Raw genomic sequence first — 22,227 nt, 5'->3', positions numbered from 1 at the left:
GGGCCTTCCAGGCAGTGCCCTCTGCACTGGCTTTACCCTCTATAGAGGGGAACCTGACTAATCAGGAAAGAAACTCCCTCAAAAGGTAAACAGTGAGGAGAGTGTACACATGGTGGAAAACAAATGGGTCTTGGTACCATGTTGTGGAAATTATCTCACATAGGTAGATAAAGGAGTGGGTGAGCCCAGGTGGCACTGTTGAGTCCCCTCCTCCATTTCATGGCCCATTTGTGACGTAGGCACCAGCCTTTGAGAGAAAACTCTATCCCTACACTCAACGCTCTCAGAACTGGGCTGTCCCCCTCTAGTGTGGTGCTCTGTGTCAACGCTGCACCCCACCATGGCCGTGACTGCCTGCCAGGGCTTGGGATTTGTAGTTTCACTGATCGGGATTGCCGGTATCATTGCCGCCACCTGCATGGACCAGTGGAGCACCCAGGATTTGTACAATAACCCAGTGACAGCTGTATTCAACTACCAAGGGCTGTGGCGCTCCTGTGTCCGAGAGAGCTCTGGCTTCACTGAGTGCCGAGGTTACTTCACCTTGCTGGGGCTGCCAGGTAAGGGCTGGTGACTGGCAGACTGGTGAGGGACACTGGGCCTCTGCCTGAGGCACCACAGAGGGACTGCTGGAGAGGGAGGAGCAACAGCTCCCAACACCAGGGTAAAAACAGGCCCACAGGAACCTTAGAGAGAAGCGCTTTCTGGAGATGTCAGAATTCCCATTCCCCTAACTGGATGGTGCCCAATTCTTCCCAAGGGGCCTAATTTTTAAATAACTTCTATTTGAGCCATGGCATTGAGTCTCAATCACCCACAGTGATAAGACTCAGGAGGCCTAGACTTTAGCCACTTCCTTTTTTAGCCCTAAGATTTCCCTTCCTGAACTGAGGACTGTGAATCCATCTCCAGGCCCCCTTGCTCCTGGGCCCAGCTTCCAGCAAAGCCTAAGCACATAACAGCAGCAGAAACGGGGCAGAGGAAAGGGCCAGAGAAAAAGAACTGAGTGCTGTGTCTCTCTGTGGTGAACTCGATGGAGTCTTCCTCTGTGGCTCCTGGCTCCTGACCTCCAGAAAATATTAGCCACATGGAACAGAACCCTGGGCACCCCCTGCAGAGAGGCCTCTGTGGCGAGTGAACTCTGCCAGGCGGGCAGAGGCGTGTGGACTGGGACATCCACTTCCCCAGACTGGTGTACTAACCACACAAGGATTGTGTGCTTGTTTGCTTAGCAGACTAGTCATTTTTACTTGAAGAAAAACTCAAGTCTCAAAAGTATAAAATGTTGAAAGTGTCTTTCACTCAGGTAACAGAGTAAGGCAAAGTATAAACTTGTCATTTTTATTTTTTAGTTCTTTGTTCCTTCCATAAATGTATACATCAAAGTCTTCAGAGGGACATTGATCTAAGGTGGTGTTGCAAGGAGAATTAGAAATACCAAATTGGGCTTTCCCTACCAAACACTCGCCATTTGACTGTAAGGTCAAGACTTAGATACTCACAAAAGGTGACAAGTGAAGGCATCAGTCACACAGTGATTCGTCTTTCTAGACATTCCACCTTATTGAGGAGAAGCTCAATGCAACCTCAGGATTCTGTGGGCCTAGAACCCACCCTCAATGGGTGTAGTGAAAAAAAAAAACCCTTCAAATACTGCAGCTAGGAGTAAAATTTATAGAAAAAATATCTAGTTCTACACAAAATATTTTTTAAACTTCACACCATTTGACATTTTAATTCCTCTCTTAGGAATCTACCCCATAAGAGTAATCAGAAATTCTGGCAAAGAGTTGTGTGAAAAATGTTAAGCATAATATTGTTTTTCATATAAAAAACCCCAAACACTGGGGTGAGGTATCAGAATAGATGCTGCTTGTTTGTTTATTTTGTTTTTTTAGATGGGAGTTAGGAGTGGGTGAGAAAGGTGAAGGGATTAAGAAGTATGAATTGGCAGTTACAAAATAGTCATGAGGATGTAAGGTACAGCATAGAGAATATATGGTCAATAATATTGTAATAACTATATGGTGTCAGCTGGGTACTAGACTTACTAAGTAGGTGGAAATCACTTCTTAAGTTATACAAATGTCTAACCATTATGCTGTATTCCTGAAACTAATATAATATTGAATGTCAACTGTAATTTAAAAAAATAAAGTACATTTTAGAAGGAATAGATGATGTTTAGATAAATAATGGTACTTCTGTGTAATGGAACACTATTATGCTCATATTAAAATACTATTTTGTGCATATCAAATTAAATGACTAATATTAAATATATTAAGTGATGTTTACAAAGAATTTAATTGCACATGTATGCAATTAAGTGAAAAGAGCAAAACATCAAATGGTATAACCTCTTATTCAAGTAAAAATTACGTACGGAGAAGGGCCCTGGCTAGAGTAGCTCAGTGGATTGAACATGGGCCTGTGAACCAGAAGGTCACCAGTTTGATTCCAAGTCCAGACATATGCCTGGGTTGTGGGCCAGGTCCCCAGTAGGGGGCATGCAAGAGACAACCACATATTGATGTTTCTCTCCCTCTCTTTCTCCTTCCCTTCTCCCCTCTCTAAACATAAATAAATAAAATCTTTTAAAAATCATATACAGAGAAGGAATAAAAGGAAAGTATTCCAAATATTTTCTCTAAGATTTAAAATTATGAGTGATCTGTTAAAATTATTTCTACTTCCAAATGTTTTATTATGAACACCAAAAGATGGAGTCAGAAATTAGGGATGTACAGGGTGGGGAAAAAGTAGGTTCACAGTTGTGAGTACAGGAAAGAGTTTAGTCTTGTGTTATTATTTATTTATTAATTATTGGATCATTTAACAAACAACTATAAACCTACTTTTGCTCCCCCCATACAATGCGGTAATATTCTTTTTAAATTAATAGATATATTGACTATTTTTCTTACTCATATACTAATTTTACTCCTCCCATACTTTATTTTACATTGCCATTTGACCACCAATTTTGCTTAATTACTATGTATGATTTTATATTTATAGTCCTAAAAAATGGTAAAGTAAAGGTGAAGGAAATGTTTTCTCCACTCTCAGTAAAATAATATAAGCTCCTGGAAATTTATGACTAGAAATGGCACTGCCAGAACCATGTTTAACCATTGAATATAGGGGTGATTTTCCCTAAGAAGTCAGCGAAACATTTTGCTCCACTTTAAAGGTGGTTAAACAAAGTTGTACCAATTTTATTACAGTGAACAGAATCAGACCATGAATTACTAGTATTTTAGAGGTACATGTAATATGTTTTAACAAAACCTATTGCTGTGAGCGAGGAAGCCAGCTTTTCCCCTGTGGACCCCATTCACTCTTTGGCAGTGGCAGGTGGGGCAGTGACGCACTCGATTCAGAGCACGGGATCTCACCAGGAAGTGAAAAACCCCATCTTCCAGATGTTTTAAAACATGTCCATATTTATTTCACATAAAAAAAGTGTGTTGACTTCCAATTTCTCTCTACTCATGTAATATTCTGTCTAAGTAGAGTGGCTTTAGTCTACTCTTTAAATTAGCTTTTCCTTCTTCCAAAAAAATAAAGTCTCTGTTGACATGTCAAACAAGAAAGAAAGCTTAGTTCACTATACCCAAATATTTAAATTTTTCATAAAAACATTTGCATAGGGAAAAGGAAGTGAGACTAGATAACTTGTAATAAAGTATTTTTAAAATTTTTCCATTATCAATTTATTATTTTGATGGTATTATAATCAATGTGGTGGGGGGGATTGTTAGACAAATGTCATAAAATGAACAACTCAAAACCAAGCTCTCATAGATCTCTGTATGAAGAAAAAGCCCATGTCTTGGTTGAAATAAGAATACACTGGACTTCATCCACAGAAACATTCCTGAATTATTCCAATATTTCCCAAACTAATTGGTCAATCTGTGTCCACCAGCAGAGACCATCGTCGCTTTTTCTAGTTGCCCCCTCCCCACCTTTTAGAACTGGCCTTGTAGCTCAGTTCAAGGGATACGGAGCCAATAACGCTATCACCTAAAGTCATATATGACTCTGGCTTACTCTTTTAGGTTTTCTGGCTCATGCTTCGTTCTCTACTAACCCTGACCACAGAACCTAAAGCAAGGTGTTCGGTTGCGGAAAGTGTTGCCTCCATTCAAATTAGGAAGGAGACTTTCCATATTTGCTTTCTGTGTTTGCTGGGAATAAAGCGTGAGAGCACTGGCTGGGTGCACCCAAGATAACATTGAAATGTCCAGATGCTCAGCCTTGTTTCCTGGAGAACTCATACACATCAGAGATTGTGTGTGTGTGTGTGTGTGTGTGTGTGTGTGTGTTCAGGGCCTTGAAATTCAAATTTAAAGAAGCTCTAATTAAAATGTACCTGAATTAAGAGGCAAGACACACATGATCCACAGGAAGCATCAGATCAACTAATTCTCTAAAAAAATCAAATATTGTAGACAAAATGCAATGGCTAATCTCTGGCTAAGTCTTTCTTTTGCATGATCAAATAATTCCTGATACTTTTACCAATTGCAGTGAAAATTTTTCTGCAAAATGTAGAAGACCAGTGTGCAGATCTGAAAGGGCTCTGAAGTGTCCTAGTTTAGTCCCCACATTACAAATGAAGACATTGTGACTTTCTTGAGTTGGGAAGTTTACCCCAAATCGCCCAGCACACCGCATTGTTTGTCCAGGGTCAGGAGCAGATCCTAGGTCTGTCAGTAGCCCAGGCAGGGTCTTCGGTCCAGCCAGCCTGGGTTCTTCTTCTGGCTTTGGTGGAGCCTTCTGTGACTGCAACATTGTCCTCATGTGGTTCTGTGGCACCAGTGAAAGGGTGAGAAGGAGGTCAGCAGGATGCCTCCCATCTTCTCATCCCAATTCTAATACCTGTGGACCAGGAGCATATCTCTAGGACTTGGCTTCTTGTTCTGAAAAGTAGGGACAACTTAGTCTGCCCTTGGCTCTCCAAGTGGAAATAGAGAAAGAGCACAAGAGAGGAAGTTGAGGCAGGAGCCCCACTTATGCCAATTTAAAGCATCCATGGTTCAAGGCATCTGAACAAGTTCCTTAATATACTTGTACCTCACTTGACTCAACCCCCCCAAAATATATGGGGGGTGGAATATAACACCCACTCTATTTATTTCTATAATATTAAAATAGAAAGATATGAATGAAAAGTTGTTCATAGTTATAAGGAGAAAATGTGGAAATCTTGAACGTGGAAGTTCCTGGGGCCATTTTCTAAAAGTGAGGTCAGCCAAAGGGGTTTTCCAAGATGAATGGGACCTCACGGAAGAGCTGGGGAGGTTCTCCTCTGTGCTGGACACCTCAGCTTTTCTCCAGACGGTGGCGTGCTCTGGACAGAGCCAGAGGGTGTCCACTCAGCCTGCTTTGTGCTCACACCAGCTGGGCCTGCGTAGATCAGCAAGATAAGTGCCTCTTGGAGCCGCTTCCCTAACAAATGAAAAAATAATGCCCTTGAACCAAGAGTGAAACTGAACTATCTAAGAAAAACACTGTGAGCAAACATCAAGGGCTGAGAGAAACCATCTGATTAAGCGGCTCCCCTCGGGAGCACGGTAGGACCACACCTTCCACAGGAAGAAGGTGGCAGCTGGTTCCAAGGCGGCAGCCAGAGCGCCAGAGGCGAAAGCCATGTCCACCACCACGTACCAAGTGGTGGGCTTCCTCATGTCCATCCTGGGCCTGATGGGCTGCATCGCTGCCACGGGGATGGACACATGGAGCACCCAAGACCTGTACGACAACCCTGTCACCTCCGTGTTCCAGTATGAAGGGCTCTGGCAGAGCTGTGTGAGGCAGAGCTCAGGGTTCACGGAATGCCGGCCCTACTTCACCATCTTGGGCCTTCCAGGTAGGCACCGGGCAATACCCAGGGCCCCCACCGGGTGAGAGCAGGAAGGGGCTATGAGTTGTCACTGCAGCCAGAAGGACCTCAGAAATTACCGTAGGGACTGAGTCATGCTTCTACCTCTGGGCGTGACCCTTGCAGGATTGGTTCAAAATGCAAGGTGTGAATAGAAAGAGTTGGCCCCAAGTCAGAGAGGGCAATATACATAGGGGAGAAAATCAGAGAATTCAGATCAAGTCAAAAGAATTGGATGTGAGGAAGCAGGTCATGAAAAGAATGGGTCTACTGTAAAGGCATGCTCATGATACTAGAATAGACCAATGTTCCTCAAGGAGAAAATTAACTGTGTGCATGTATGTTCATGGAACTTGCTCCTTCCTACACATACATGGGTATAAGGTGGTAGAATGGTGAATATTTTCTTAGAGCTGAGCAAGTTTTTTGAGAACTAGTTTTATTTAATTTTCAATTCAATTCAATTTTTCTTTGAAAAGTTGGTTCTCTGTAGGTGCTAAAAAATAGTGCCATTAAATTATATTCTTTTTCTGCATTTGTGGTGAGAAGCTCTGGTAGGCACTCCTAAAAAAACATTGTACATCAGAATATAATTATAGAATTATAATCATACTATAATAATGTCAGAATATAAATATAATGATAAAAGTGACATTCTTTCATTCCTGAAGATGAACTAAATAGGCATCATAGAAACTTTGCATTCTGGCTATTATGGGAGCTCCACTTGCATTTTAAAAAAAGAAGAAGAAAGTAAAGAGAAAATAAAACAGTGGTTCCAAGGAGTGTCCAGGGCGAGTTTGGTAAGGAAAGGAAAATGGTGTTGGGTTTCGCCTCTCTGGAGCAAACACCTTGTGAACAGGTAGATAGAAACAAATTTGCATGACACTGTTAAGAACCTGTGAAGTCCTTGGAACTGAATTGTGAAAGGCAATTTAATTAATTCATCTTTATTATCAGAAAAAATAGAAGATGGGTGACAGAATTAAAAAATTGGATTATTTACCCCATATTTTGGAAGTCACTCATATTGCAGGACCAACAGGGTCACAGACTAGACAAAACACCTGCTTAGAGAAGGAGAGGAGGAAGAACCTGGCCAGAGACAAGAAAGAAATCCAGTGAAGGAGGGATTGTGCTGTAGTGTGAGAGGAGAGGTCGGAGGAAGGAGGAGATGCAAAACCATGGATTGTTGAATTGTTGGCTACACTTAATTTTAACATTTAAAGAAAAAAAAGATTGACCTCATATCCAAAATTAAGGCATGACATCCCATGACTTCATGCTCAATAACCTCTTTGAAGAGGCTCACCACTCATTATCGACGTCTTTCTCATTCTTTATCTTTCCATATGTGGAGCTCCCAGATATTTCTGCTCTCTGCCTCATTGCTACCAATCTCATTTGTCTTTCCTATTTTACTAGGGGAAGCTCTCCTCCTCTCTCCCTTGACATCTCTACTCTCTGAAGAACAAGATCCCCTCCTTTCCTCCTGTCCAAGGGTAATCTCTCCACCAGGGTTCTGTAGACCCCACACCATCCTGTCTGGTCATCCAGATGATCAGCTCTCTCCTTCTTGCCTCTTTCATCTCTCCTCCTCACTTTCGCTTATATCCTCCTTTCCTTGAAAATCTCTTGATTCAGGTCATTATCAAGTTCTGTTTCTCCCTGGATCACTGACTACCAAATTAAAGGGCTAAATTTGTCTACCACCTCTCACTCTCAGCCTTTCTGAATCTGGTTTCTATCCTTCACCTCTTTAGAGTATTTGCTCTTTTGATGGTGGCACAAGGTTGGGCAGAATCTTCCAATCAACAACTTCCAGTCCTCAGTTCTTATCTCCCTAGATATTTCAAAAATCCAAGCAGCTCTCATGGTTCTCTATTCCCAGCTTAATCAGGTGCATACATAATAGCCTTGTAGCCAGACCCTCCTACACTCCTCACTTACCTTCCCTAGCCTATCTCTTTGTATTCCCCTGCCCCAAGCCTATGCTTCTCCTTGTCCATTTACTATACTCTGGGCTCTGTCCTGGATACCCATTGCTCCCACTGCCCAAATGCCCCCTCTACCACCCCAAATGTCATCTCCACAAATCTTCCCATTGCAAGGTCCAGCTCAAATACCACCCCTTCCCTGAAGCCTCCTCACATCTCTGTTGAACAGGATCCCACAAATCTCTGTACCAAACCCAGAGCACTCTGATGGCACTGAGCATATACCCCACTCCTGACTCTGTTCACAAATCTGAAAAGCTGAGGAGCTCCAGGCAGCCATCACAAAGATGTACCCCACCCTTGACCATCTGGATCAAGCCACCTACATTGCCTCACCTATCACCTAGCTCTCCTGTTCGTTGCTAGCCAATCCTGAGACTATTTTCCCTGATCTTCCTGGCTCATTGGTCCAAGCCTTTCTATTCCTTTTTTTTCTAAAGTCTTCTTTCCCTATTGTCCTTCACACTCCTTCACCCATGGCTCTTCTCTCTTTTTTAAAGTACATTTTATTGATTATGCTATTACAGTTGTCCCATTTTTATCTCCCCTTTCTTCCCCTCTGCCCTGCACCCCCTCTCCCACCAGTGTACCCCACCTCAGTTCATGTCCATGAGTGGTACATATAAGTTCTTTGGCTTCTACGTTTCCTATACTATTGTTAATCTCCTCCTATTTTCTACCTACCATTTGTTCTTCTTATTCCCTGCACCTTTCCCCCATTCCCCCCCTCCCCTTCCCCACTGATAACCTGCCATGTGATCTCCATTTCTATGATTCTGTTCCTGTTCTAGTTGTTTTCTTTGTTTGTTTGTTTTTTAGGTTCAGTTGTTGATAGTTGTGAGTTTGTTGTCATTTTACTGTTCATATTTTTTATTATCTTCTTTTTCTTAGGTAATTCCCTTTAATATTTCATATAATAAGGGCTGGGTGATGATGAACTCCTTTAACTTGACCTTATCTGGGAAGCACTTTATCTGCCCGTCTATTCTAAATGATAGCTTTGCTGGGTAGAGTAAGCTTGGATGTAGGTTCTTGCCTCTCATGACTTTGAATGCTTTCCAGGCTCTTCTTGCCTGCAAGGTTTCTTTTGAGAAATCAGCTGGTAGTCTTATGGGAACTCCTTTGTAGGTAACTGTCTCCTTTACTCTTGCTACTTTTAAGATTCTCTCTTTGTCTTTCATCTTGGGTAATGTAATTATGTGCCTTAGTGTGTGCTTCCTTGGGTCCAACTTCTTTGGGATTCTCTGAGCTTCCTAGACTTCCTAAAGTCTACTTCCTTTGCTAGATTGGGGAAGTTCTCCTTCATTATTTGTTCACATAAGTAGTCAGTTTCTTGCTCTTCTTGTTCTCCTTCTGGCACCCCTATGATTCAGACTTTGGAATGTTTAAAGTTGCCCCAGAGGTTCCTAAGCCTCTCCTCTTTTTTTTTTTTTTTAATTCTTGTTTCTTCATTCTGTTCCAGCTGAATGTTTATTTCTTTCTTCTCATCCAAGTTGTTGATTTCAGTCTCAGTTTCCTTCTCTTCACTGTTGTTTCCCTGTATATTTTGCATTTCACTTTGCATAGCCTTCACTTCTTCCTCTATTTTCTTCAATCATATCTGTGAGCATCCTGATTGCCAGGTTTTGAATGCTGCGTATGATAGGTAGACTATCTCTTCATTGTTTAGTTCTATTTTTTTAATCTGTTCTTTCATTTGAGCAATATTTCTTTGTTTTGGCACAGCTTTTACATTGTAAGGGTCAGAGCTTTAGGTATTGGCCAGAGCAGGGCAACCCATGTTGCTGCATTGTGATGCTGTATATGGGCCGGGGAAGGGTCAGAAAGGGAATAATGCTGCTTGTTCAGCTTTCAGTCAGCTTTCAGTTATTTTCCCCACTACCCACAAACATAATTGGGTTCTTTTGGTGCTTATTCCTGGGTAGGTGGGTTTGAGGGTTGTGTACATTCTAGGACTCTGTGAGTCTCTCCAATGAACTCTCCTGTGAGGCTGGGAGTTTCTCCTGCTGCTGCAAGCCCCATGGGTTTTTACAGCCAGAGGTTTTGAGGCTTTCTTTTTCCATGCTGAAAGTCTGGGTTGCATGGTCTTTCTCACTCCCCAGTTGTTCCTCCCAGTTTATCCACATGCAAATGTGGGACACCTGGTCCTCTAGCTGCAGCCTTGCTGTGTGTCCTCTCTGCCCTGGCTGCCTGTCTCCACCCCTCCTACCAGTCTGAATGAATTTTTCTTCTTTAACTCCTTGATTGTCAGCCTTCCACACAGTTTAATTTTCTATCAGTTCTGATTATTTTTTTTTTGTTTTTAAACTTGTTGTTGTTCTTCTTTTGGTTGTGTGTGAAGGCAAAGGGTATCTACTTATGCCTCCACCTTGGCTGGAAATGACCCATGGCTTTTTCAAATCTTCAACCATTCATTACTATATGAGAGGATTCAGGTTTGCACACAGTACAAGTCAAAGTCATGTGGGGTTAGAGAGAGGTAACTTCTTTTTAGAGAAAGGAAGGGAACTGATATTTACTGAGGCTGGCTTAGTTCTATGCTGGTGCTGAGTAGCATCTAATCCTCACAACAGCCCTATCCCACTCCAGAGTTTAGGAAACTAGGCTTCAGTGAAGTTAAATTACTTCCTTAACAATTTATCTGGCATCACATCATTCTGTAGGATTTCATAAGATACAAGGACCTCCATATTAGTTTCCTAGGATCTATGGAAAATATAGGCCTTCCATCTTGTTCTGAAGGGCCTTGCCTCTGAGGTCTGACCTCAGACTTGCCTCCTCTGGCTCCTCTCCTTTGGATTCCTCCACCAGCCCTTCCTGCCTCCAGTCTGAGGCTAAGCTCTATCCAAAGGTATGGGCCATCTCCCCTCCCTACCCCACCTCTATCAAAGGCCTTTGGTTCCCGGTGACTTGCTGTCTCGTCATCCCCACCCCTATCCTCCAGCCATCTCAGTGATGTCAGCCATTGGCAACTCTTTCCTCTCAATTCCCCATCCTAGCACCTCCTCCTGAGCCCTCTCAAGGTCTGTTTTCCCAAATCATTTCTTGCAATTTTATGTGTAGAAATTAACTGTAGGAGTGTGAGATGAGATCAGTGGAGGATGGCAAAGGCAGAAAAATTTGGAGAACTGTAATAGAAGAACAATTTTAAAATCTTTACAAATATAAATAATTAAATGAAAATCTCTAGGGTTGGGACCAAAATATTAATATTTCTTGAAAAATTTCCCCAGGAGATGTTGAGGTACAGCTCGGGTTGAAAACCACACCTGAGATCAACTTGCCTATCACTTCATTTCAGGAAAATAAGAAATTTTGCAACAGGGAAAGAACACTGAGTCCCATTTTTCTGTTTGTTTATCTCAACCCTGAATCCCGCCCATCCTTCATATCTGATAATGCCTCATTGTTTATCGGAAAGAATGCTGTAGTCACACCTTTGGTGCAGGGAATCAGTCTTTAGAACCAATTGACTCACCTGTTATCAGCTGATAAGCCTATGCCTCTTGCTCAGAATGTTAAATAAGAGACAGAATAGCTAAAAGAGAAACTTACCTCCATCAGGAGTAGTTTCTCTGGTTACCTGTATATGGAAAAGGATTAGAATCCCAGATCATAAAATCTTCTCACTGGAAAGGAAGTTCAGGTCACCACCATGTATCTCCTTGGTCATTACTAGACATAGGGAGATTATAGCAATGAGTGGTGGAAAACATTTCTCCTACTTCCTGGTATCTGTCTCCATCACAACTCCCATTCTCAGAAGAACTTCCCAAGGGGTCTTCAAAGCATGGAAGACCTTGGTCCATCCATCCAGGATGAATTGTGGCTTTGATAGTGGCCCCACCAGGTATAAACACAGTTGTGTCTTTTCCAACTGCAGGCTATAAAAAAAGAGGTAGGAGTAAGCTAGAAGGAGATCCCAAGTATGAAAAGGAGCTCAATGTCAGGGTTGACCCCTGGTTCAAAGAAGGTGTCACTGTTCATCAGAAATCCAGGGGTCAAGAAAGAGCAGGAGAGAAATGAAGACTTCTCATGCAAACCTGACTCAGCAGAGGCAAGAGCCTAAGTCAAAGGGTGGCTGGGACAAACTGGCCAGGGTTTCAGTACCTGAGGCTTCCTATGGCACACCAGCAACAACCCTTCACATCAGGCAAGCTCACAGTGCTTTCACCTCCCACCTGCCAGCATTTCCACCCTTCCCAGGTACCTCCTACAGAATCAGCAAAGGGTTTTGCAGAGAATTTGAGCTTTAAAATACTGATAAACGAATGAATGACTTCATGGGTGAGCATATGAATGTGTTTTTTGACTATGAAAGTACACCAACTTGTGCTGAATGGATATAGAAAGATGCAAATGAATACATGAGTAGGTGACACATGCTTTGTAGCAGTGTCAGGGAAGGTCACATGCTTCAGCTATAGCCAAGGCACACACAAAATATGTTTTCAGGAGCAAATATTAGAAGCCCACTCAATCAGAAGAGATTCAATGACCCCATTCTTGCCAAGAGTCCCAGATAATTGTAATTTTTTCATAAAATGATAAAAAGACATTCTTCATCCTAACTGGTTAATTATTATTTGTTTGGAGGGTTAGCTAGTTGGGTGGTTGATTCATTGGTTGCGTATTGGCTGATTTAACAAGATGTCTTGCCAAGCACTTCTTAAAAGGGATAAATGATTTGATTCTCTGAATAGTTTAAAGCTTAAAATATCAGAACAAGAGGAGTTTTTAAAACCTCTAACAGGTTCCTAGGCAGATTTGAAGTTCACAAGAGGCCCATGGGGACAAGGTGGAGGGAAAGTCAAAGACCCTTCTTCTTCTCATATGTCCAATTTTCTGGTAGTAACACCCAAAAACAGAACAGCTTTGAGGATATTTCTTGAAGTCTTGGGCTGCCCCACAAATGTCTTCTCTATAGCTGTCCTGAGCCACAGGCTTATGGTTTAACTGTGTGTGTTAAAGAATATTAGAGCCACAACACAACTACTTTTAGAAAGTGGTTCTGTTATGATTACATAGCCAAGATACTCCCAAGATGAAAAGAAATTTGAGCCTAAGAATTTCCAATAAAAATGTAATCTTCTCATGTTATAAGCTGCTTGAAGGCAGAGACTATTTCTTATGAAACTTTATACCTCCTGTAGCATCAGCAAAGGATTTTGCAAAAAAAATGAGCTTTAACATACTGATAAATGAATGAGTGACTTCATGGATGAGCATATGAGTGTATTGTTTGAATATGAGAGTACACCAACATGCGCTGGATGAATATAGAAAGATGCAAATGAATACGCAAGTAGGTGACACATGCTTGCATTTGCCAATGAGGGAATGAATAGGGTGTTTGTTCCCAGTAGCTTACAGAGCCAGCAAAACCATCAGGCTAGGCTTGGGAAGTCACAGGTGACAGACACACTAGAGCTCTCCTATATTTGGAATGGATTCAAGGGCCACTCCAGGGCCCTCGTGAGTTCTCTTTGCCTTAGTGGGGTCATCATGGCTCTACTATCAGAATTCAGTTTCAAGTCCAAGATGACACTGTTATCAATATTTCCAGGAATGGTCAGATTGGAGGACTGATCCACCCCATAAAACTGCACATTTCTGGAAATATGGTTGCTAATAGGACCAAGACTGATAATGGCTGCTTGTAGAATTCTCTTCCCAGGAGAGAAGCAAAGATAAAATCAGAAGTTAATTTAGAAAAAAGAGAATCAGAACCTAATGAGTGGAGGTCAGTGGCACGGGCCTAGAGTAGCTGGATACCATCACTCTACACAGGGAGATACCTGGGGGAAAAGGTATCTCTCCATTCCTCAGACACCGTGGAAGGCTCCTTCATGAATTCCACATAATCTATGTATCTTTTTTCATTGTATTTAATTGATTGGTGATTCTTCCATCATGATAAATTGCTTTATGATACAGACCTTAGAGTGAATATTGGCCATACTTGAGATGGAAATCTTCCAAAAGAGATTGGAGAGAATCCCCTCCCAGGACTCCCTAGTTTGTAGAATCACATTTATAAATAATCTCCTGAGACAGGTTATTCCTCGGGTATTTTTTGGAGGATATTCCTCTATACATTCTTAGCTTCCATTTCAGAGGATGACATTTTATAGCCAGGTCTCCAAGTTTGGAGGATACATTCTGTTAGGAGAATGCAGGTCCTTGTACCTTAATGGCAGCCAGACCTCTGCTGGGTTTTCCAGGATAAGGTACCTCAAAGCAGTGCATGACAGTAAGAAAATAACTGTTTTGACAGTTCTGGGTTTGATTCCACCTCTCCTTTCCCCTTGCTCTGTGTCTTTGGGTAGGTTACTTAACCCCTGAGTCTCAATTTCTTCAATTACAAAATAGGGGTAATAATATTACTTACACTGCAGTGCTTTGGGTGTGTATTAAATTTTTTAATGTCTGGAAAAGCTCTTAACAACTTTCCACCAAAAGCAGAATTGCTATGACAACTAAAATAGGGTGTAGCTTTCTGCTTTGTGTCACACAGTTCTTCAGTCCTGCTCCACTAAAACTCCTCATGCTAGGGCTCACTTGTCTTCCTCTTGTAAGATTTAGTATGCTTGCAGCGGATATGGTTACTGACTGTCTTTCCCCACTTCAGTAGAAGCTCTATGTGGGCAAAGATCATGTCTTCCCTGTTCATTACTGCCACCCTGTGCCTACTCATGGGGCTCAGTAGAAAACTGTGGAGATCAGTCGACGCACTTTAAGGGCACCTTAGAAAAAACACTTTGGATGGGTTTGGAGGGGATGTCACTACAGGAGAGTTCCAGCAGGCCCCACAGCTTCCACTGACTCCTGGAAAGGAAACTCCTGGTAAACCATATTCATGTTGAAAGACCTGAGATTGATATAGTGTTGTTTATATGTACCCAAAACCTACATCTCACCATGACCTTAGTAGTCCCTTTGGAAGAAGGCAAAAATATAGTACCCTTGTTAAGTCACTTAGTGACCTTGCTTCATTTTTTGCTATAAATGAATACTGGGATTTCCTAAACTGGGCACAACTATAAAAACATTGAGCATATGTGGAAAGACTAGGGAAGCAGATGTTTGGGTTAGAAGTCAAAGCAACTCAGTTTCACTGTAAGATCGATCAATAATTTTTAATGTCACCTTACTCATGCCAATACCCCTTCCTGGTTCCCAGAATATCAAGCTTTAAAATGAGTAGATGAAATAGATAAATTCCACTGGCCCTCCCAGGTGCAACTGTCCATAATTTTCTCATTCTACAGGCATTTCCATGCATGTCCTTCATCAATCAGAGGATTGCAGGTTATGGTTTTACAATTCCCACAATTCTGTATTCCTTGGCAATAACTAGGTTCATGTCACAATGTATGGACTTGCTGTTTCTCGGGAGTTTGGTGCTTGTTAATTGTGGTTACCTGGTTTTGTTAAACCAGGGCCTGATCAATCATGCTGAGATGATGTTGTCTGTCTGCTTGTGTCTTGCCCCTTGTCCCACAGCCATGCTGCAGGCAGTGCGAGCCCTGATGATTGTGGGCATCGTCCTGGGTGCCATCAGCCTCCTGGTGTCCATCTTTGCCCTGAAGTGCATCCGCATTGGCAGCATGGAGGACTCTGCCAAAGCCAAAATGACACTGACCTCTGGAATCATGTTTATTATCTCAGGTAAACTAGGGCCTGGGGTTTCTGCTTGTCAAACATGCTTCTGGGAACATCAAAGCAATATTATTCTGCCCTGGAGGGTGTAGCTCAGTGGATTGAGCACAGGCCTGCGAACCACACAATCGCAGTTCAATTCCCAGTCAGGGCACATGCCTGGGTTGCAGGCCAGTTCCCAGTTCCCAGCAGGAGCCGCATGAGAGGCAGCCATACATTGATATTTCTCTCTCTCTCTCTCTTTCCCTTCCCCTCTAAGATAAATAAATAAAATCTTTTTAAAAAAAGCAAAATTATTCTAGCAAAGGAAACACAGCCTCTCCCTGCAGAGTGTGATTTGAACATAGTTCAAAGCTTTTCCTACTGAGATATAAGATCTGGGTTTAAGGCCCAGTGACACTCTACAGAATTATCATGAGAGCTAAGGTCTCTCTTACCTGTCACCTGAGTCCCATTATAAGAGATTTCCAACCCTAAGATAGTCATGTGACTCAACCCTTAAAGGCATAATTTTGGTAAGATTCTAGAAAATGATTTAAGGGATGAACTCTTGACATTGTCAAAGAAACAAATCCTAAATATTTGTACTTTAACCATCTGTCCCAAAACGCATGGAAAATCTCTTTGTACACATATACAAATCCCTCCACATTTAGAGAGAGAGGAGAGCCTATGCACCTAGCACGATGTCTAGCGTGTAGTGGGAATGCAATAATCAGTGCTTACAGGAGTGGAATGTTCTGTGGCCTGCTCATCTAAACTCCTTTCAGCATACATTGCCTCAGAAACATTGTGATCCCTTAGAAGCTGACTCCAGAGTTTTCTTTTTCTTGGTCTGCAGGTCTCTGTGGAATCGCAGGAGTGTCTGTGTTTGCCAACATGCTGGTTACTAACTTCTGGATGTCTGCAGCTGGCACGTACACTGGCCTCGGGGGGATGGTGCAGACTGTTCAAACCAGGTAACCTTCTAATCTAGGTCTCAGGCTTCCATGGGGAATATTGTTGTAAAAATCTGATTAGATTCATATGCTTAATGTGGCTGTCAATGTCTGAAACAGCAAAGATTTATCAGAGACAGCCATGCCATATTGTAAATCAACAATGATCTGTAAATTCATAACCTTCATTTCCGTGAAATATCCTTGGTGGTATGAGTTGAGGCTGATCTGACATTTGCATTGAAATACAGCAACAGTTCTCGGTATTTATCTAACACTCTTACACAGGCCCCATTGTGGTAGCAATGAAAACAGGCACTATTAACCGAGGCATGTAAATTACCATCATCCCGCATCTTTGGTCCATGATGGGAACCTGGCTAGGGACAGGTAAAAGCTTGAATAAAAATGAGCAAGGTGCAGTATAAGTGCAAGATGCAGTAAAGTAACATTTCATCCTCATTCGGCTTGACTCTTTCTCTCATTCATTAATTCATTCTTTCTACAAATGTATTGAGCACCTATTGTGGGCCAGGAACTGTTCTGAGTGCTGGGAATAAAGACAAGGTCCCTGTTCTCACGGAAGTTATGCTGTAGCAGAGGGAGATGAGACTTCTCTATAATTTGGTGTTTGAAGGAGGGCAGAACTTTTAAAATATGGAAAAGCAATTCTAACATGTGTATTCATTTAGCCACTTCAGAGGGACATTTCTCATAGCAAGAAGCAGCAGCAAAGTCCTGAAGGAAAAAGACCTCGTTCTGAAACAGCAATATAAATATTATAGCTAAGTGACCCATCATCTATGTGGTAGATATACTTGGCACTTCTCCAGCCACACCATCATAAGATACAGGCGAGGTATAAGGACAAGATAAACCGATTTACTCTCTGGCTCCCTGGAACTCCTGTCCCCATTCACATCCCTGCTTTGCTTCAAGAATGGCAAGGAAGTGATCCCTAGAGTTGCCCTTATTCACCTCCATGGTGCTCCCATGGACTCTGGGTTGCAAAAGCAACTTAGAAATAAGCTGGGACTTGCCCAGTGTTGGCATAGAAAGTCCCATTTCCTAGAAACCTTTTCTATCACAGGCAAATTGGAAGGGCCCACCTTGTCCAAAGTTTCTACGTGCCTAGTGTCACCGTCCCTGCCCAGAGGAGCCACCTACCTCCCACCTGACACCCAGCGCTAGATGGCCATCTCCCTCTCACACCATCTCCCTAGAACCTGCCCCTCTGCCTCGGGCAGCTACCTTCAGTCCTGAGATTGATACCGGAGGATTCTGACTGGCCTCCCTGAACTTTTGCCTCCATGGATGGGCAGCATTTTTTCTGTCTTTTTCTCTTCTCTTCCAGGCAGCACAGCTGCCGAGAAAGACCTTGGCAGTCAATTGATGGGGTTTTGATTCTGGTGCCTCATTCAGTCCCAGCATCCCCTCTTCCTGGCCCCCAACTCTGCCGTTACCACTTTGTGTGTGGCACTGGCAGAGCCTAAGCCCTGGACCAGAGCCACCAACTTCCCTTTTCCTGTACGCGTCTTGCAAGGTGTTTCATATTAGCCTACACGTCTCACTATATAACCTGAATTAATTACCTACTTTCTAAAATTAAAAGTGTCTCAAGTTGGGTTACTCAGAAGCAGATCATGAGAAACAGATCCCGAGAATCCATGTGTGAGTGATTCATTAAGGATGGGAGACAAGATAGGGAGTGGGCAAGCAGGACAGGAAAGGGGGGTCTCAGATGAAGTCTTGGACTCAGCCTGATCCTAGGAAGCTGTGGGGTCTTTTGTGCTTCGGCACCATCAGCCTCTGTGCAGGTGGGGAAAGTGACTCCAGCAGCTGAACCAAAGCCAGAACTCCAGGGAGAGTCACAGGACAGCATGGCGAAGGCAAAGGAACACAGGAGCTGGGGGGAGAGACACTGAAATGGCTAAAGAAACAGAGGGGACCTGGGCAGGGCACCATTGTGCCTGCTAGACTGAATTTTCATAATAGACACACACATATCTGTTTTAGTTTTCACCTTCTTATAAAAAGAAAAATCAGTTCTGGTAGCACCGGGCCCTCATTCCTTATGGCAAGAATCTCTGCAGCTGAGAGGCAGCTGCCCTTTGACCAGGGCTCACACTCCCTGGGTTGCCACAGTCCTCACACCGCTCAAGTGCTCAACTCTGAGGTCATTTATCATCATGTCTGTGGTCCTCCCTCTCCCCATATAACAGAGTTAAGAGAGTGAAATATTTCTTTACATGCAGCCCACTTTACTTATTTAAGTCTCTTGCCTGTCCAAGGTAGGTATATAAGTTTGCTAACCTTGGTCAAGAGTGTCTAAGTTGAGGGAGAGAACCTCACTCCTCATGCACATAGGACAGTACAGTTGAATGATTAACAGTGAGAGCTTTGGCGGTAGCGTGACCTGCATGTGAATCCTGGCAATGCCATGTCCTTCCAGGTCTTTGGAAAAGTTAATTAGCCTATCGAGCCTCAGTTTCCTCATCTGTAAGATGGTCCCATCAATTTAGTTCTTTATGGAGACAATATTCTCCCCACAGGGATGGTGGCCAGGATTAATGGAGGTGGGTGAGGTGAATGCTTCTTGGCCCATGGTGAGAACTCAAGGGACCAAAATTCCTTCAGAAATAATAACTCAGTACTGATTCTCTCAAACTTCTCTGGTTAAATCGTCAAGATACTCCCCTTTGGTGATAGGGAGGGAAAGGAGACTTCCTAAGATTTTCTCTGAGATTAGAGATCTATAACTATCTATATGCCTCAGTGATCTAAGAGATCCAAGGACCCCCCTGCTGCTTCGCTAGCTAACCTCAGTGCCAGTGCTGTTCTCCAGGGCACCTGTTCAGTTGCCGGTGACCCAAAGGCGTGTGTGTTCCAGGGGCATGTCAGGGCTAGGTGTGGAATCCAAGGGGGAAACAGGACAGGCATGGTCAAGTGCAGTGGATGGAACCTGGAGAGGTGAGTTGACCACATTCATAACCATCATCTCCCCACTCAGGTACACCTTTGGTTCAGCTCTGTTCGTTGGCTGGGTCGCTGGAGGCCTCACACTCATTGGGGGCGTGGTGATGTGTATCGCCTGCAGGGGCCTGGTGCCTGAAGAAAGCAAGTGAGTCTCCCCAACCCAACGCAATCAGACATTTGATCTGAGTCCATTTTAACATATAATTTGCAGCCAGAAGGATCAGTCTGGGCATGTGGAATAACATTGTTGAGGATGAACTTTCTCTTTTATGAGGAACAGATGAAACAGAACAGGAATATTTCCTCCTGAGCAGATTAAGGTGTGATCCTATTTGAAGGGGACAAAAACATCCCTGGGTTCCCTCTAGTTCCAGTAATCTGTAACTCAATGGCTCTCGGGTGGTAGCAATTCTTCCCCCAGAGAATGTTTGGCAACATGTGAAGACACTTTGATTGTTACATCTTCGGGGGCGGGGGCAGCAGATAGGTGAAACTAACATCTAGTGGGTGGAAGCCAGGGATGCTGATACACATCCTACAATGCACAGGCAGGCCCATGCAACAAAGAAGCATATGTCCCAAATGCCAATAGTACTGCTGTTGAGAAACTTCGCTGTAACTCCATAAAAGGGCCCAGAGATGGCAGACCTGGATCGCAGGCTGGTTCTACTGCTAATTAGAGCCCTGTGATCACTAGAAAATCATTTGCCCTTTCTGGACCCCTGTTACCTCATCCATCAACTGAGCAGATTAGAGGACACGGGCTGCACATAGGTACCTTACAGCTCCCAATTCTGTGATTCCTTGGCATAACCATATTCCCCATTGTTTCCGGTTCAGCTTCACTTTTATTGATTAACAAAGGGAATTCACTAGTCAGTAACTACCAGCTCTGATACAAAGCAAGAAATTCTGCTCCACTGCAGAGGTCCAAAAACCAGTGTTCCAAAACCTAGAATGGCCATTTCTCGCAGTTTGCCTAGGTGGAAGGGTTTCCTGGGACACTGGACTTTCAGTGCTAACCCTGAGACACTCCAGGGTAAGTGAGGTGCTTTGTCCTCCTACCAGATACATCTATGGTCACGTAATGTTTCTTTTTCTTTCAGCTACAAAGCCGTGTCTTATCATGCCTCAGGCCATAATGTTGCCTACAGGACCGGAGGCTTCAAGGCTAGCACTGGCTTTGGGACCAACACCAAAAACAAAAAGATACACGATGGGGGTGCCCACACAGAGGATGAGAGACAATCTCATCCTTCCAAGTATGACTACGTGTAGTACTCCAAGACACCTCGGCATGGGCAGAAGAAAACCCCAATTAGAGCTCACCCCAAAACAAAGAACATTTACCTTGATCCCTGACTGCTTTTGACTCTCCAATGAAGTTAGAAAAGCCTTCATTTCACCTGCAGTGAGGCCAGATGGTTTTAGCCAAATGTCTCTGTCTCTAAATGTTCCATCACAAAAAGCTGAGCTATCAGATATGATGTAGACTAAGGCTATAGCTCCCATTGTGTGATCCTCTGTTCTTTTTTTGTAATATAGCCTTCCTAATCTGATGATGGAATATGGTTTGAATTTCTATTAGACACTCAAATGATTTAGACTCCCCCTCCTCCTCCCAACCAATATCTCATTGATTCTGTATTTCTCAACTCATCCCCTAGAACAAATCTGAAAGGGAAAAGAGAAAGTCTGTCAAGAAACATCATTTCCTGCTATTTGATTTTTGCCTCTTCTTGGCCCAAGTTGGCTACTAAGAAACACTGATTGAAGAGGTGATGGGGAAATTATTTGTAATGTCTGTAGCTTATCATCCAAGTTTTCTGAGGCTATGATCTTAAATGTTACCTGGACCAAAGTGATTTCAGGTTGAGGGAACCAAGACTTCCCACATTTTTGCAGGAGGTTGGGAGCACCTGCTAATTCCAGCAAGACTCTCCCAAGGGTTTCCCAAGCTCCCCACTATGTGCCTGTTCTGTCACGGGCCAAAAAGTATCCTTAGAAGAATGAGAAGAGGATTTTTTGGTACTCTAAGTATATTTTGTATTCTACATAGAACTAGAATAAATGTCTTAGTAAAGTGATACAGCGTCTCTGTGAATTCGCCTCATTCCTACACATAGAAAGAAGAAAATGAAGAACTAATTGCTTTGGTGTTGTCTATATTTTCCAGCGTAAAAACTCATACTTAAGTCCAAATTTCATAAAATGCTTGTTAGTCCTAACTCCCTTTGAAGTCTCTAGGACTTGGATTATAATGATAGAGTTAATGTGACCCATGTAAAAGCCAAGTGGTGGAACACAACAGGTCCCAAGTGATGTGAAATTAGTTCTTTTTCTGGAAAGTGATGAGCCTGAACTCCATGTTAGGTATCCAAGTGCTACATGTCCACACTCTTGAGGCCACAGGCCACTGCCAGCTGACAGCAGATGTACTTGGCACTGTGCTGAGATTTGTTACTCTGAGAGCAGTTCTTGTCACTGAGTTCACCTGGAGTGGTGAGACCACTGAGTGTTTAAGAACCGGAAGCTCTCTGCAGCCGCGCACCTTCTGGTGTTTACATCACTGTTGCAGAAAGCCTGACTCTTTCCAGGCCACCAGAATCCGATCCCAACACCAGAGCCAGAACAGGCCCCCCGGGAAACTGAGGTATTTGGGGGGTGGGAGGAGGGATCTGACCATTGAATTATTGTTTGACAGGGGGAAATGTTCTCGCGCCAATAGATCATGTAAAAGTGACCTCCAAGGAGATGGGTG

The 22,227-nt window shown here is 43.1% G+C and overlaps 1 protein-coding gene across 2 annotated transcripts; it reads left to right on the top strand.

The window, feature by feature from the left end:
• The first annotated feature begins 271 nt into the window (after positions 1-271).
• Positions 272-21,553, top strand: CLDN18 (claudin 18). Of its 2 annotated transcripts, none has more exons than XM_037061212.1 (5): positions 272-560; positions 15,397-15,561; positions 16,394-16,511; positions 19,501-19,611; positions 20,573-21,553. In XM_037061212.1, exons 1-5 carry the CDS (start codon positions 341-343, stop codon positions 20,742-20,744), a joined length of 786 nt encoding a protein of 261 aa, XP_036917107.1. In that variant the 5' UTR covers positions 272-340; the 3' UTR covers positions 20,745-21,553. The 2 variants fall into 2 exon arrangements, with proteins under 2 accessions (XP_036917107.1, XP_036917108.1); XM_037061213.1 differs by lacking the exon at positions 272-560 and adding an exon at positions 5,654-5,881.
• Positions 21,554-22,227: the final 674 nt, after the last annotated feature.

This window comes from Sturnira hondurensis, unplaced genomic scaffold (assembly GCF_014824575.4).
Source record: "Sturnira hondurensis isolate 20B ecotype Veracruz unplaced genomic scaffold, ASM1482457v3 Scaffold0013299, whole genome shotgun sequence".
NCBI lineage: Eukaryota > Metazoa > Chordata > Mammalia > Chiroptera > Phyllostomidae > Sturnira > Sturnira hondurensis.
Note: the sequence above shows the minus strand (reverse complement) of the source record. Positions and strands in the feature narration are given on the sequence as shown.